General features: G+C 41.7%; 1 protein-coding gene across 7 annotated transcripts in view; it reads right to left on the reverse strand.

Annotated features, from left to right (window-relative positions):
- KALRN (kalirin RhoGEF kinase) overlaps positions 1–15,087 on the reverse strand; it is a 732,870-nt gene that overhangs the window by 125,592 nt on the left and 592,191 nt on the right. For 4 of the 7 annotated variants that reach the window (XM_054043358.1, XM_054043359.1, XM_054043357.1 and 1 more), the window contains exon 1: positions 1,532–1,734. The exons of the other annotated variants lie outside the window; for them this stretch is intronic. In XM_054043358.1, the coding sequence (XP_053899333.1) occupies positions 1,532–1,616 (85 nt within the window). In that variant the 5' untranslated portion in view covers positions 1,617–1,734. Of the gene's footprint in view, positions 1–1,531; positions 1,735–15,087 lie in introns of those variants that run through there. 7 annotated transcript variants of the gene reach the window in all.

Raw genomic sequence — 15,087 nt, forward strand, 5'->3', positions numbered from 1 at the left:
ACGCACACATTGATTAAGACCACGGATATCCCTGCTTTATAAGTCAGCTTTCTGAGCCCGAGTTTCTTCTAACAATGAGTGCTCACACTGGGCTTCAGCATAGCAAGTGGCTTCCTAGGGTATCCCCTCCCTTTGTACTCCTAGAGCAGGGCTCCTCTAGTCAAAGAGTGTGGGAAAAGCAAAAAGCAAGCCATAGAAAACAACTTTCAGTAAGAGGCATGTCTGGAAAGGAGTATTTTTTAGCACAGGCAAGCTAAGGGAAAGCTTCCCTTATGGACGTGAATAAACAAGGTGTATTTGAATAACATGCCAATTATTAAGGTCCCTTTCCAAATATTAAACTGCCAACTCCTTAAACACAAGTAACGCAGATCTCTAAAAGTGTTTTAAAAAGCTACAGCAGACTGGGCCATTTACAGTCTTGAATACACACAGAACTTGTCTTACAGCACATGCTTAACCAGCAATTTATTCAGAGCCTTCTCTCTGCAGAAGATATCCCCAAACCAATTGCTTTCCTAAAAACAATTTGTGTATCTGTGTTTACAGACCTTGGCATGAAACAGCCACTTCTTATGGCTTAAGGACTGTACATCCTTGTTACAAGCTGTTCTGATGCAGAGCTCAGCTGAGATTGAAGAGGACTGACAGGGGTTTGGGGGAGGGGGGAGAGAAGAGAGGCAGTGAGAGGAACAGGGAAACTCAAATGATTTAGGTTTTGATTTCATAAAAACTGCCTGGGGTGTGGAGTGGTTCCTCATGCACACTCCTATTTTAAAACAGAAAACTTATGAATCTACAAGTGTGGTATTGCAAAAACAGAAAAGGGATACAATGAGTCTTAGCCCTTACCATTTTAAGATTACAGAATTCTTTTTGTACAAGCCACCTCCCTTTTGCAAGAGTTCTATAGAAGTAGGTGTATGCAATTTCAATAGGCTTCTATTGAAGTCACTCTAAAAAACAATGTAATTTGGGTTAGTGTATGTAACCATCAAATAACCATCCAATACAGCTTGAGAGAATATCCTTTCTGTAAATTTGAGTCAGCCTATAGAAGAAAAATAGTTATGTATTGAATGGTTACAAGAACTATCAGGGGGGTGGGGGTGGGGGGGGGGGCAGAAGGGAAGGTTCCTTTCTCTGAAATTCTATAGGATGTTTCCATAAAGCAACTAGTGTCTTTTCCTTCTCTATAGTGGTTAATCAGATTAGATCCATACACAAGTTGAAAAATACACCACTATTTTAATCACTATAGTATATCCAGTACACATAACCCCTTTCCATAAGCTTTAGCAACTACAGTGAGCTCTTACAAAAAGGAATGCTATTACATTGCTACCCATTCCAGTCAGAGTGGAAGCTACTTAAGTATGTTATTAACCTAGTCAGTTTGAAGTATCTAATTCTATACAGAGTAACATATCAAAGCCTTGCTCAAGAACCCATCCACCCCAGTGCCCCTTTCCCAGCTCAGCTATTATTCTCAAATCTATTTCAAAAGAGAAACAGTTCAGCAGCTACTGACCTTTGCATGGAAAACAGCAGCAACACTTTGAAAAGAACCATCCCAAACATGAACTGCTGGAATAACTGTGCCTCCCACCTTTCATTCTGTTTCTGTGCTGTTCATAGCAAGTGGTCACCAGCCCCCATAAAAAAAAATCCACCAGGAAACTGTAATATTACCTAAACTCAGCACTAAACACCATAAGTATTGCCTCTACTCTAACTTGCCAGCAAACCACCTTGGAAACAGGAGGAGCTACTTAAGGGAGGGCAGGGGTGGAGTCACACCCACACGCCCAGCTGTTGGCTGAACTCACATCCCAGAAGACTACTCTCATCACATTATGCAATATAAAGACGCTGTAGGGGTGAAACTCCTCCTTTTACACACCTACTATCAAGTGTGCTACTTTGTAACCAAAATATTACACAAGGAATCTTTCATCTACCAAGAAAACAAATTACAGTCACACCCATAAAGAAATAAAATACGTATTGACTAGTGCATGCAGTTCACCTCTGGAAAGGCTTTGACTGGATTTCTTCTAGCAGCTGGATATACTAAGAAAACTACACACATCCCTTCTACTTCAATGTAGTTTTCAATCAGGTGGCTTTGGCTACAGATACAAAACACTGTTTAATGATCAACATTGTTCTTAGCAGTCCACACATGCTGACTGTGAGAGTCTATGGGAGAAGACTCATAATTCTGTTAATTACACAATCAGTGTTTCTAGTAGATTATATCTGTCAGAAGTTTTCTGATGCAAGGGCTTCTAGTAATGCTTATACTTCGATTCAAGCCTGTCTATTCTCTAGCCTTTCACTGTGACATTTCCTGAATTTGGAACTTCTTTCTTTGTTCATTCTCGCTATTATACAGTATTTATTTTTAAGGGTAGGCTGAAGACCTATGTTACTCTATCTCATAGTTTAGTAGTGGTTTTGCTTTGGAATTGTAAAACAATATGGGACATGCTACATAGAAGATAGCATTGTAAAGGAGTAGATTGTACTAAATTTTGATAGGGCATTTCATATTGCCTTTGCAATACTTGATAACTGGTGTCAAACCCATTATTTCTGATACTAGATCTCCTAATGGTGGATTTGCCTGGGATGGGGTTAAAACGTGTTCCAAATAGAAAAACTGTTAGGATTGCTGTGGAATGAAAGCACCTGGCAATCTGGTTGCCTGTGATCTATTAGCAGGGGCTGGTGAGTAAGATCTTCAGTGGAGAATGTGAAGTAGTAGTCAAGAAACAAACAAACAAAAACCTCTTAAAAAAAGTTTAACTCCACCGGGGCTCTATCTGCTACTGAACTAAACAAGTGTAACAGAAAGAAAAAGTATAGAGTTAGAAAAATAAACCCTAGGGTAAAAAGGAATGAGGATTGACTGGGTTTTAGTTGACACAATGTTGATCTGAGTTATGTTTCTGTCTTTCCAAGTGTTCAGAGGCAAAATTTGTTTTGTGAATGATTTGCACTTGGAATTTCATTTTTTTTATAACAATACTTAGGATTTATACAGCAGGTAGGTGGGAACAGGATGTCTGACTACCAATCCCATGGTCTGTGTGACCTTTAAGTGGTCTATAATTCTTACAATTACTTTTTGTATTCTTGTTATGGAAGAGACAGAGCCTGTTAACATTTCTAAGAGGCAATATACATCAGAAAGCAGTTAGCAACTAGTGAAGAACAAACAGGTGCTGCATTTTGCTTTCCCCCTGTTGGCCTGTGGCTTCTCATTTTCTTCATGCTACATGTTTTGGACCATGTCTGAGGACTGCCATTACTTTAGTGATTTAAACTAAGGGACAGATGTTTGTTTCATTATATAGTGGCTGTGAATAATTCACGTTTTGCCAATGCCTGAAAGCCCTCTTTGACACCTTGGGTTAGGGCCACAACACCAGCAAGGTCTACCGTGTTCACAACCCCTGATGTAATAGGGAATGTGCAGCGCTAATTAGTATGACCCCAACAATGAGCAATGTTGGCCAAACAGAAAGTCTCTGTTTTGGTGAGTTCACAGAGACACCTAGTGTCCAGTTCTTGTATCACAGAGGGAAAAAATCTAACCTGCTGTTATTTTGATGGCTCTGGCAGCCAGCTTGGGACCTCATCCTGTATTTATTGAAGTGAATTCCAATTAGGGTGACTAGATGTCCCGTTTTTAAAGGGACAGTCCTGTTTTTTGGGACTTTTTCTTATATAGGTGCCTATTACTCCCTCCCCCTGTCCCGTTTTTTCACTGTTGCTATCTGGGCACCCTAATTGCAATTTTGCCCTTGACTGGAATGAGGGCAGGATTTGATCCATTAACTTGATAAACATCCCCTAAGAAATGTGTATTGAAGACAAATTGATATGTTACTAAGCGAGTATTGACAGCTCTTGTGGCTTTATTATTGGAGTTTGTCAATATTTGGTGTTTTTCTTAGGTGACTCCAGGAACTAGGACTTTGGATACATGAGAATCTCAGCTTTCATTTAAAACAAACAAAATGTTTCCATCCCTCATGGTTGCAGAGGAAAGCTTGAAATCATGATTCATGCATAACCTAACTGCTCAAAAAAACAGAAGGCAAATCAAAAGAAACCAAATTTTGTATATATTTTAAATCTTGTGATTTTTTGGGGGGTGGGGAGGAGGGAGACCTTGATTTCTGAATATGTGGGGTTGGTAATACTGCTAAGATTAAAGCTAGACATTAGCCCTGGAGATTTTCTTAAGAGGGCTAAAGTTATAATATGTATCTCACTTAGCAAAATATTTACTAAATAAGAATACATGATTAAATACAAATTCATGTTATAGTCATTCACCCCTTCCAGGTGAAAGAAGAGAACAGCACTACAGATTCAGTTCATCCTATGACTAAGTGGACACAGCTGCCATTAACTGTAATTGGAACTTGTACTAGTGATTGAATTTGGTCCTATAACTTCAAAGAGGAATTTCTCAAAATTAAATGTCTAGGGTATGGAAGGACTTGTTGGCATATGGAAGCAATCCCCAGGAGCTGCAGCATTCATAAATTACAGAGGTAAAACAAAAATGAGTCTGAGGTCTATGGTTCCTGTAAAGCATGTTTACTGGTGCACCAATCAAAACAAAATTGCTGTTGTCTGCAACAGTCACTTTGCCGCCATTTTAGGACCCCAATCTTGCTCCTTCTGAAGCTGACAGGACTCCTTCTGTCAGTGAGAGTTTGCAGCATGGGGTCTTGTCCCCAAGGCAATAATTACAGCAACACCTGTATAAATCATCCTCCACAAGTTTAGTCCAACATCAAACAATTGCTAAGATAAAAAAAGAAGTTGTGGGCTGCATGCTGAAGGTTAATTTATTAATCCTTAACAGTGCTCTGAACGCTAAAGTGATAGAGATGAGCAGGGATTCTATTTCGTGATTTTAAAAAACAAACCAACAAATTCCCAAATAAACCCTAAACATCTGTGTTTTTCTGCGATTAAAATGAAATGCTGAACTTTAGTTTCCCTAGCCACACTATAGATAGATATCAGTTGAACACTATGTTTTATTGATATACAATAGAGCCTCTGTTATGCGCCTCTCTCTATTAACCAAACCAGGGCTGACAGCCCAAGCACCTATAAACACTAAAGGTTCTCTGTAAAAATGCAAATTCCACGTTTTTCCATGGCAAACAGATTTCTAGGAGCCCTGGAGATGATACAGCAACTGTCATACATTTTTTCTGGGTACCTTTTAATTGGTGGTTAAATGTGCATAAACCTGAGCATAATGAAGACCAAATTGCACAGAGGGAAAGTGTGCTGCTCAGTGGATTACAGAAAGGAGTGTATGGAAGCCATTATACCCCATCACAGGAATGCTGAGAAAATTAGTTCAGTCTGCTCATGTATTCGGCCTCAGTGGTGGGTGTATATATCAGAAACTGCCCTTGAAGCATCCTTAGTCACACAGAAGACTAGGAGGTCTGTAGAGATTTTTCTCTCTCTAACAGTCATAGAATCCTAGAAGTGTAGGACTGGAAAGGACCTCAATAGGTCAATTAGTACAGTCCCCTGCACTCAAGGCAGGAGTATGTAATAACTAGACCATTCCTGACAGGTTGGTTCTGTAGAATCACTAACTTCCAAAGAATACCACAAAAGACTGATAAGAAATACAGGGGTGTGCATGTATTTAAATTTGACGACTTTTGGAGGTGCTCGCTCTGGGCCCCCGGGGCTGGAGCTCGCTCTGTGCCCCCGCCGACTATTGAGGAGGCCTGTGCCCCTGCTTTCCTCCCTCTGGTGCACGCCCCTGTGGAAATATATGTAAATGTACCTTTGAATATTCTCTACAGCAAACCACACTCGAGAATGCTTTAACCTGTCCTAATGTGGAAGGGAATTGCCTTTTAACTGGCACCTTTTTGGTGGCAGTAATATAAATATACAATATGTTGTTTAAGAAAACAAATATAAATGAATGCATTTTTGGAGTCTGGGACTAATCTGCCCCTAATGAAACTGACATTAGGTTTGACTCTTATTCCTGATTTACATCTTTCAAAATGATGATAACTCCAGTGAAGTTGATAGACTGGTATAAATGAGAAGAGAATCAGGCTCGTTGTGTTAGCATAAGTATATCAAATCTGTGACGCATCTGCTGTAGCCAATTTACAGAAACATACCCAATAAACTGCAATCAGTTATTTAATACTTGTGTGCTAGGCATTTCAGTGTGCTGGGCTTTGGCTCTGACTGGTCAGTGAAATTAGACTTTCATCACAGCTAGCTCACTTTAAAACTGGTTCATAAACTATTTGTTTAAAATTAATAAAGGAGGGACTGCCCAGAAGCCAGCTAAAGCTGTGAATACTGGTCCTGGCTTTGTTCCCCTTGCTTTCTGGTACAGCTGAAAAGGCAATACACTTGGGTACCATTTTTAGCAGGATGTGCCCCCATAATCCATGCATCAACATTAGCTTAGTAAAGAAAACAGGCATAAACCCAGAATCTGTTCTGTTTTATTGTCCCTTCACTCTTAAATCTCACGAATTTCAGGGCAAAAAAGACTGGTGAATAAATCCATGTTCAACAGGCCAGGAGTATAATAATGAATGGTGGCCCACTGAACTTGGTTACACAGCAGAAACTCTAGGCCAATGGGCCAGATCCCACTTTTCCCACCATAATCTCAGGTGGATTACAGCCAGACATCAGCGTGTTACTTTGCTAAATTTAGTTCAACCAGAGCTGCAGAGGAAAAGCAAGACCCAAGCCACTCACAAGCTCCAGTCACACTCTTTTGGTAATGAACATTGGTGACCTTCCTGCTAGCTGGCTGGGCAAAGTGCTACTACACAACTCTCTCACCTACCTCATACATTTCAAGAAGCAGGAGCAGATACAGAGAAAGTAGTGTATATATCCTATTCAAACCAAGACAAGTTATTTTTACACTGTTCCTCTGGGCTGCATGTTTTTATTTGTGGGGGAAGAAAGAGGGGTTATAATTGTTGGCTTCAGACTAGTGCTCATAAAAATCCTGTCCTATGACTTGAGAATCATAATCAGTACTTCATGTGGAACCCCTTCAGGTACATCCATCCATGGCAAGTTATATTTCTTTTTTTCGCGTGTGCTAGGAGATACTCCACAGTTAAAACTGTCCCCACAAGGCAGTCTTGCTTAAAGGTTTAAAAGTTTGTTTACCTAATGGAGCATTCATTGCCACAATGCTTGTGTGTAGGACCCTGGCAGTCAAGTCAATGCATCAGAATCTCAGTTTTCATTTAAAAATAAAGGCTTAATTTCTAACTTGTGGTCATGAATAAAAGCTTGAAAACATGATCTGTGTAACCAGTATAGCAGTATCTGCCTGAGTGTGCAAACAGCCTGAAATAATAGCTCCGAGAGGAGGGAACTACCTCATATATTTCAATGAAGTGTTAACTCCAAGACTCCTTGCTCTGGGAATGGTCCCTCATCACAGGACTGTGTGTGTAGCAGGAGGCGGCAGCGGCAGTGAGCCCAATCCGACCACTCAACTAAACATGTCCCAGCTGCTGGGGCAAGTACTGAGGCCCCTTTCAGCTACTGCTTCATCTATGAATGGTAAAGGGGACGCCTGCTGCCATCCTTGTTTTCCCAAGGGGAGGGGCTTCTGTTACCACTCTATGGAGGGAGAAGGAGGCACTGTGCTACTGTCTGTTGGGGGAGAGGGGAAGAAAGAGTACTCCTGCCATCACTCAATATGCGGGGGTGGGGAGCAAATGGGTGGCCTCATTTCATGCAGTGGCTAGGATCCCAATTTGCCTTAATCTGGCCCTCTCAGAAAGGGGCTGAATGAAGCCAGGAGAGAAATACATGGTAGACCTATAACTTCGTAGATTCACCAGTCAGTTTCCCCAACACAGAGGGAGCGCGCTGGTCTGGAGGCTACTACAACTCTGAGACTGCAATTACAGCTGTGGATGACTGCTGTCAATCTGCATTACGTTTGTCCTCTGGAGGGCTCCAAAATGTCCTTCCATCAAAGGCTTTACAATCAAACTGCAATGGGACACAAGTAAGCTCATAAGAAGACAAATGTCGAGAAGCAAGAGAAGGGACTTTATAGTAAGGTCACATGTTCACTTGGGAAAGCACATGAGTATCTTGATCGTTCCATTGCTTATTTTCTTCTCTGCCTCGGATCTCCTTGCTAAACCACATATCCCACTTCACCTTTTGTAGGCACTGCAGCAGAAACCAGTTAAATTAGATGAGTGTCTGGGTGAACAGGTTTGGGGAGGTCGGAAGAGGGAGCCTCGGAAGATCCTTATTGCTCTTCCCCCACAATCCCCAGTGGAGATGTCTGTTATGAAGCCTGGCTAGTCCGGTTGCAAAGGATCATCTCACCATAAAATAGAATAGCTGCAACTAGGGAAGTTAAACTCAGTTCCAAAAACTGCCTCACCAGCAAAACCACAAGCATATCAGAAGGAAACAAATAACCACTTATCCTGAGAGGGAAGATTTTTCCGTAGAGATAGGCATTTCAGCAGCACCACTAAGAGAAGTGTTGACAGGAGTCTGCATATTGGCGATAAACTCTGGACTATTTCCTTCCTCGGAGACTTTAGTTTTTAACGCTTCTGAAGCATTAATTCCCTGTTCTCAGGGAGATCACTGGAAGCAAGTTTAGCATCATCCTATGCAATGACATCCTTTTTTCTCTGACACTTGTCTGGTGTCTTACTCTTCCGATTTTGCCACTTTGAAGTGGCTGCAATTTATGCTCCATTTTCTATGCCACCGAAGCTTTGTTTGAGCATCCATCCTGAAAACACACTGACAAATGATTTGCTGATCTCCACAGGCAGCGATTATATTCCACATTCAGTCCCAATTGGAGAAAATAGTGCCAGTATTTCAACCAAGAAATTCACACGGCCAAATTGTCAGGAAATGCGACTGCATGAGAGACTTCAGGCCAAATTAGCCGTGCCCTAAATGGTGCAGTAGGTTACACATTAGAAAGTGAGTGCTAGTGGTCACCAGAAGGGACCATCAAATCATCTAATCTGACCTCTTGTGTAATATCGACTATAGAATTTAATCCAGTTACAGTTTCATCCAATTTTACCTTGTGCTCACCATATTTATTGCATCCATCTGTAGTCTCTTGTTTTATACTTAGACTGTACACTCTTTGGGACAGGGACTACCTTTTCATTGTGTGTACGTGCACATTGTTTGGGTACAGTGCCTGGCACAGTGGGGCCCTAATTCTTGATCAGGGGCTAATACACACCATGACCAAACAAATAGCATGGCATTCAATAATTATGCAAAGTGAGTGTAATTTACATGCTGAAAAGATGGAAGGAGGTGTATCTAGAAAAGCAACAATGAGAGGGCCTATTTTATCTTACATCCTGCAATTAATTGCTTTTCCTGTCACCTGTTTCCTTCTGGTCCCTTGATGCGTGAGTTACATCTATGGGGCCTTAGTCTCTTCTCAGTTACAGCAGTGTAACTCCATCAACTACAGTGGAGTAACTTCTTATTTACACTGAGGTGAGGAGAATACGCCCCAATGAATGTCAAATCAGTGCAAGTGATACCATCACATTCCAATTTTCCTTGACACTGCTGTGTGATTTACAACACCATTTATAGGCAGCAAAGAGTCCTGTGGCACCTTATAGACCAACAGACGTATAGGAGCATGAGCTTTCGTGGGTGAATACCCACTTCTTTGGATGCAACCGAAGAAGTGGGTATTCACCCATGAAAGCTCATGCTCTTATACGTCTGTTAGTCTATAAGGTGCCACAGGACTCTTTGCTGCTTTTACAGATCCAGACTAACACGGCTACCCCTTTGATACTTAACACCATTTATGTGACTGCATAATTTGGCCAACCTTCTGTATTAGGACAAGATATAGAATTCCTCTATTGTTCTTGATAATCTCACTCGTCCATCACATATTCAAAACCAGGCTTGTGTCTGTTATAATGAAACCAGAGCATGACCTATGTTATTGCTGAATTTTAGGTTAAAGTAATGGGATTAGATGGGCAAAGTTTCACCTCCCAATAAAGGGGAAGCGAAGCCAAAGTAAATAAGGAAATTCACAGGCCTTTTCTCTTTAAACAAAGTCCTCTTTGTTTTAAATAATAAAAATCAGTTAAACAATAGCAGAATTGCTTCCCCAAAATAGCCTTTCCTGTTTTATCACAGCATTCCTCAGAAAAGTCATTCTCAGTAAAAATCACGATTCAGGTGCAGTGCTTTGGATATATACTATTCCAGCTGAAGCCGCAAGTACAATTGACTTTATTGACACTGTTACTTACCAAATTATTATATATGGTTAACACCTCAGACCCATTGTTTCAAGGTATCTATAAACTCAGGCAGACATTGCTTACACTGGGGCCATGTTTCAAAGGTTTTCACAAGTTGTCACGGAGTCCCCGGGCGATGCTCTGGAACTGCTCCCCACAAAGCCAGTCAGGGCTTTGGGGAGCCTCCTCTCCCTTGGAGCAGACTGTCTTCAGGGCAAGAAGCTCACACGGCTTCACCTCCTGGATCTCTCCTGGGAGCATTCAGCATATGCCCCTCCGTGCGCTTCCCACAGCGAGTCTGCCCAGGCGGGGTCCTGGGGAAGCCAAAGGGTTCTGCACCCCCCACTTCGCAGTCAGACGTGACTCTCAGCCAGCCAGTAAAACAGAGGTTTATTAGATGACAGGAACATGGTCTAAAACAGAGCTTGTAGGTACAGCGGCGAACGGGACCCCTCGGCTGGGTCCATTATGGGGTTCAGAGAGCCAGACACCCATGTCTGCCCTCACTCCTAGTCCCCAGGTAGCTCCAAGTCCCAAACCCCCTCCAGCCCCTCCTTCTCTCGGCTTTGTCTCTTTTCTGGGCCAGGAGGTCACCTGATCTCTTTGTTCACCTTTAGCTATTTCCTTGGGGGGGAGGAGGAGGAGGGAGGGGCCCTGGCCATTTGTTGCCAGGGAGACAGAGTGTCAGTGATTTATGTACACTGGCCTTTCCCCACCACCTAGAGACTTAAGAAATGCATAGGGGAAACTGAGGCACCCACACAGTATTCAGAGGAAACATTAAGAACAGTCCCACTTCGTCACACAAGTATAACAGCAAAAGACTTAGGGTGAAATCCTGGCCCCACTGTAATCAATGAGGCCCAGATCCTCAAAGCTATTTAGATTCCTAATTTCCATTGATTTCAAATTAAGGGTGAAATTCAGACCCTTTTGAAGTAAATGACAAAATTCTCAGAATGAAATCAATGGAAGTTAGGAGCCTTTGAGGATCTCAGCTTGAGAGTTTTGTCACTTCAAAAGGGTCTGAATTTCACCCGTAATTTATTTGTATGTAAAGTGAGACCCTGGAGAAGAACTGAAAGGCCTGTCCATGCCCCTGAGTTGGACCTTTGTGCCCCATCTCAGGGGCCACCCCAGACTTGGGGGAAACACTAGTTTAGAAAGATGAAGCTGGACTAGCTTCATTTTCCCTTCAGAGTACTTTCAATTTGGATTTCTCATTTCTTTATATTCCCATTAACGTCACTTGCATGACTCATAGGAGTAGGGATGCAGGATTGGCCTGTGAGCAGAAGGCAAAAATTCAGTAGATAATAAAAAGCAAATTAAATTATAGATGGTCTTATGCTGCCAAGTTCAGATTTGAACTTTTCTAAGGCTTAAGTGTGTTTTGGTCCAGGCCTCCTCTCTAAATGAGCTTTTTAAATCTTCCAGTTTTAATAGCAAAAATCAGTTGTTCCCAAAGTGTGGTCTTTAGACAAATGGTTGTATATGTAGCACTTGGTGGTGGTCCATGAAGAGGTGGTAGGAAGGTCATCCAGTGCTGGTTATCCATCTTGTTTCCAGCTGCTCTATCATGTTAGAAGACAAGTGAAAGTGCCATCCTTTCTTAGCATAACTTTTTGTACGTAAGTTACTGCTGTGCTTTTTACAGGGATAATATGCGATGGCAGGGGGAAGTAGCCATGAGACCATCTCTCTACTAAAAGATAATCAATGAAAGAGTTCGAGCCTACCTGCTGAAGTGTGATTTGGAACCCAGGTAAAGGAATGTCTTTTATTTAGATACTGTCTATTTATGCTGACAGCAGGAGCCCGAGTATTGTTTGTTCAAGAGAAACTCCATGGGCTGTTTATGTGCCAGTTACATTGATTGTGTTAACTAATAATGTTTCCTTGAGATCACACAGCCTAAACTCTTTAACTGACTGCTCTTAATTAAAACTCTTAGAAACCCAAACAACTTCTCAGCCTTTACAAGACCAACTGAAGGTTTTGTGTAATATACTAAAATTTTCTGAATCATCCTCTCATGGCTCCCCTGGGAAATCAGGAATCATTACCATTAAATAGATTTTGTAAAAGGGATTATTTAAACCAAAGCAGAGAAACCACACAAACCAATGTGGATTGTAATTTAATACTCAGCATAGCCAGAGCTGAACAGGAGCAGAATAAAGCAGTCTAGTCCTGAAACAGTCATAAAATATGAGATGCAAAAATTTAACAGAGATGTGGGAAGAAGTTATAATGCCTATTAGTACAAGAATATTTATTGGAATCCTTTTTGGGAGGGCTGGAGGGCACAAAAGCCAAGGCAGCCAACCAGAAGCTGTTCTCTTCCACAACAGCTTTTGCAGCCATATATGTGAATGTTCATACTTGGTAAGACCAATGGTTCATCTAGCCCAGTATCTGTTTTCTGACAGTGGCTGGTGCCAGATGTTACAGAGGGACTGAACAGAACAGGATAATTATTGAGTGATCCATCCCGTCATCCAGTGCCAGCATCTGGCAATCAGAGGTTTAGGGACACCAGGGCATGAGGTTGCATCCCTGACCAGCTTGGCAAATAGGCATTGATGGAGCTACCCTCCATGAACTTATCTAATTTTTTTGAACCCAGTTATACTTTCGGCCTTCACAACATCTCCTGGAAAACAGTTCCACAGTTTGACTGTGCATTGTGTGAAGAAGTACTTGCTTATGTTTGTTTTAAACATGCTGACTATTCATTTCACTGGGAGACCCCTGGTTCTTGTGCCATGTGAAGGGGTAAATAACACTTCCTTATTCACTTTCTCTACACCATTCGTAATGTTATAGGCCTCTATCATATCACACCTCCTTAGTCATCTCTTTCTAAGATGAACAGTTCCAGTCTTTTTAATCTCTCCCTAGATGGAAGCTGTTCCATATCCCTATCCATGCCCTTCTCTGTACTTTTTCCAATTCAAATATATCTTTTTTTGAGATGGGGCAACCAGAAATGCATGCAGGAATCAAGGTATTGGTATATCATTGATTTATATAATGGCACTGTATTTTTCTAATATTATCTATCCCCTGCCTAATGGTTCCTAACATTGTGTTAGCTATTTTGATTGTTGCTGCACATTGAGCAGATGTTTTCTGAGAACTATCTGCGATGATCCAAGATCTCTTTTTTGAGTGGTATCAGCTAATTTAGACCCCATCATTTTGTATGTATAATTGGGATTATGTTTTCCAATGTGCATTGCTTTGCATTTTTCAACAGTGAATTTAATGTGCCATTTTGTTGCCCAGTCACCCAGTTTTGTGAGATCCCTTTGTAACTCTTCACAGTCTGCTTTGGACTTAACTATCTTGAATAGTTTTGTGTAGTCTGCAAACTTTATCACCTCACTGTTTATCCCCCTTTCCTGATCATTTATGAATATGTTGAACAGCATTGTACCCAGTACTGATCTTTGGGAGACCCCACTATTTACCTCTCTCCATTGTGAAAACTTACCATTTATTTGCTACCCATTGTTTCCTATCTTTTACTAATCCATGGGAGGACCTTCCCTCTCATCCCATGACTGCTTATGAGCCTTTGGTGTCAAAGACTTTCTGGAAGTATGCTATATCCACTGGCTCACCCCTGTCCACATGCTTGTTGATCACCTCAAAGAATTCTAATGGATTGGTGAGGCATGATTTCCCCTTACAAAATGCATGTTGACTCTTTCCCAACATATTGTGTTCATTTATGTGTCTGATAATTCTGTTCTTTAATAGTTTTGACCAATTAGCCTGGTACTGAAGTTAGGCTTACCAGCCTGAAATTGCCAGGATCACCCCTGGAGCCTTTTAAAAAAAATCGGTGTTATATTAGCCATCCTCCAGTCATCTGGTACAAAGGTTGATTTAAGCAATAGGTTTTATACCACAGTTAGAGGTTCTGCAATTTCATATTTGAGTTCCTTCAGAACTCTTGGGTAAAAACCGTGTGGTCCTGGTGACTTATTACTGTTTAATTTATCAATTTGTTCTAAAACGTGCTAAAAGAACTTTCATCTCCCCAACATAGTGACTACAGAATGAAGAAAGGTGTATATCTGGTGTGTGTGTGTGTGTGTGTGTGTGGAGAGGAGGGAGATGGAGAAGAGGGAGTCTCCTGTTGACCCCTTTGTTCATTGAGATCATCCTTCTTGCCCCACCCATACCCAACAAATCTTATCTATTTCCTTCCTCCTGCCTCATATCTTTTTAGTAAGAGAAGGCAGCCTCCTTTTATAGCCCACCAGGCAGCCATATGACTCCTCTATCAGCAGGGCTGGCTCCAGCATTTCTGCCGCCCCAAGCAAAAAAAAAAAAAAAAAAAGCCGCGATCGGCGGCGGCAGTTCAGTGGCAGGTCCTTCGCTCCTAGAGGGAGTGAGGGACCTGCCGCCCTCGAATTGCCGCAGGTGCCGTCCCTCTCCCTTGGCCGCCCCAAGCACCTGCTTGTTAAGCTGGTGCCTGGAGCCGGCCCCGTCTATCAGTCATGTGCTCATTCAGGTCACATACTCCACCAGGGACTATAACTCCCACAGTCCATGACCCATAACAGACAGGCTGGTAGCACCTTGCCCTGTTACCTTGTAAAATGAGAATCAGGCACAGAGTCAGGAAATTCAAAAGAATCTCACAGTCAAATTAATTTACCCATGTTAGATACATGGAATGTTTTTTATTAGTAGCTATGCTGTTAAATATAACTTGAATATACAATTG

Source organism: Malaclemys terrapin, chromosome 11 (assembly GCF_027887155.1).
Source record: "Malaclemys terrapin pileata isolate rMalTer1 chromosome 11, rMalTer1.hap1, whole genome shotgun sequence".
NCBI lineage: Eukaryota > Metazoa > Chordata > Testudines > Emydidae > Malaclemys > Malaclemys terrapin.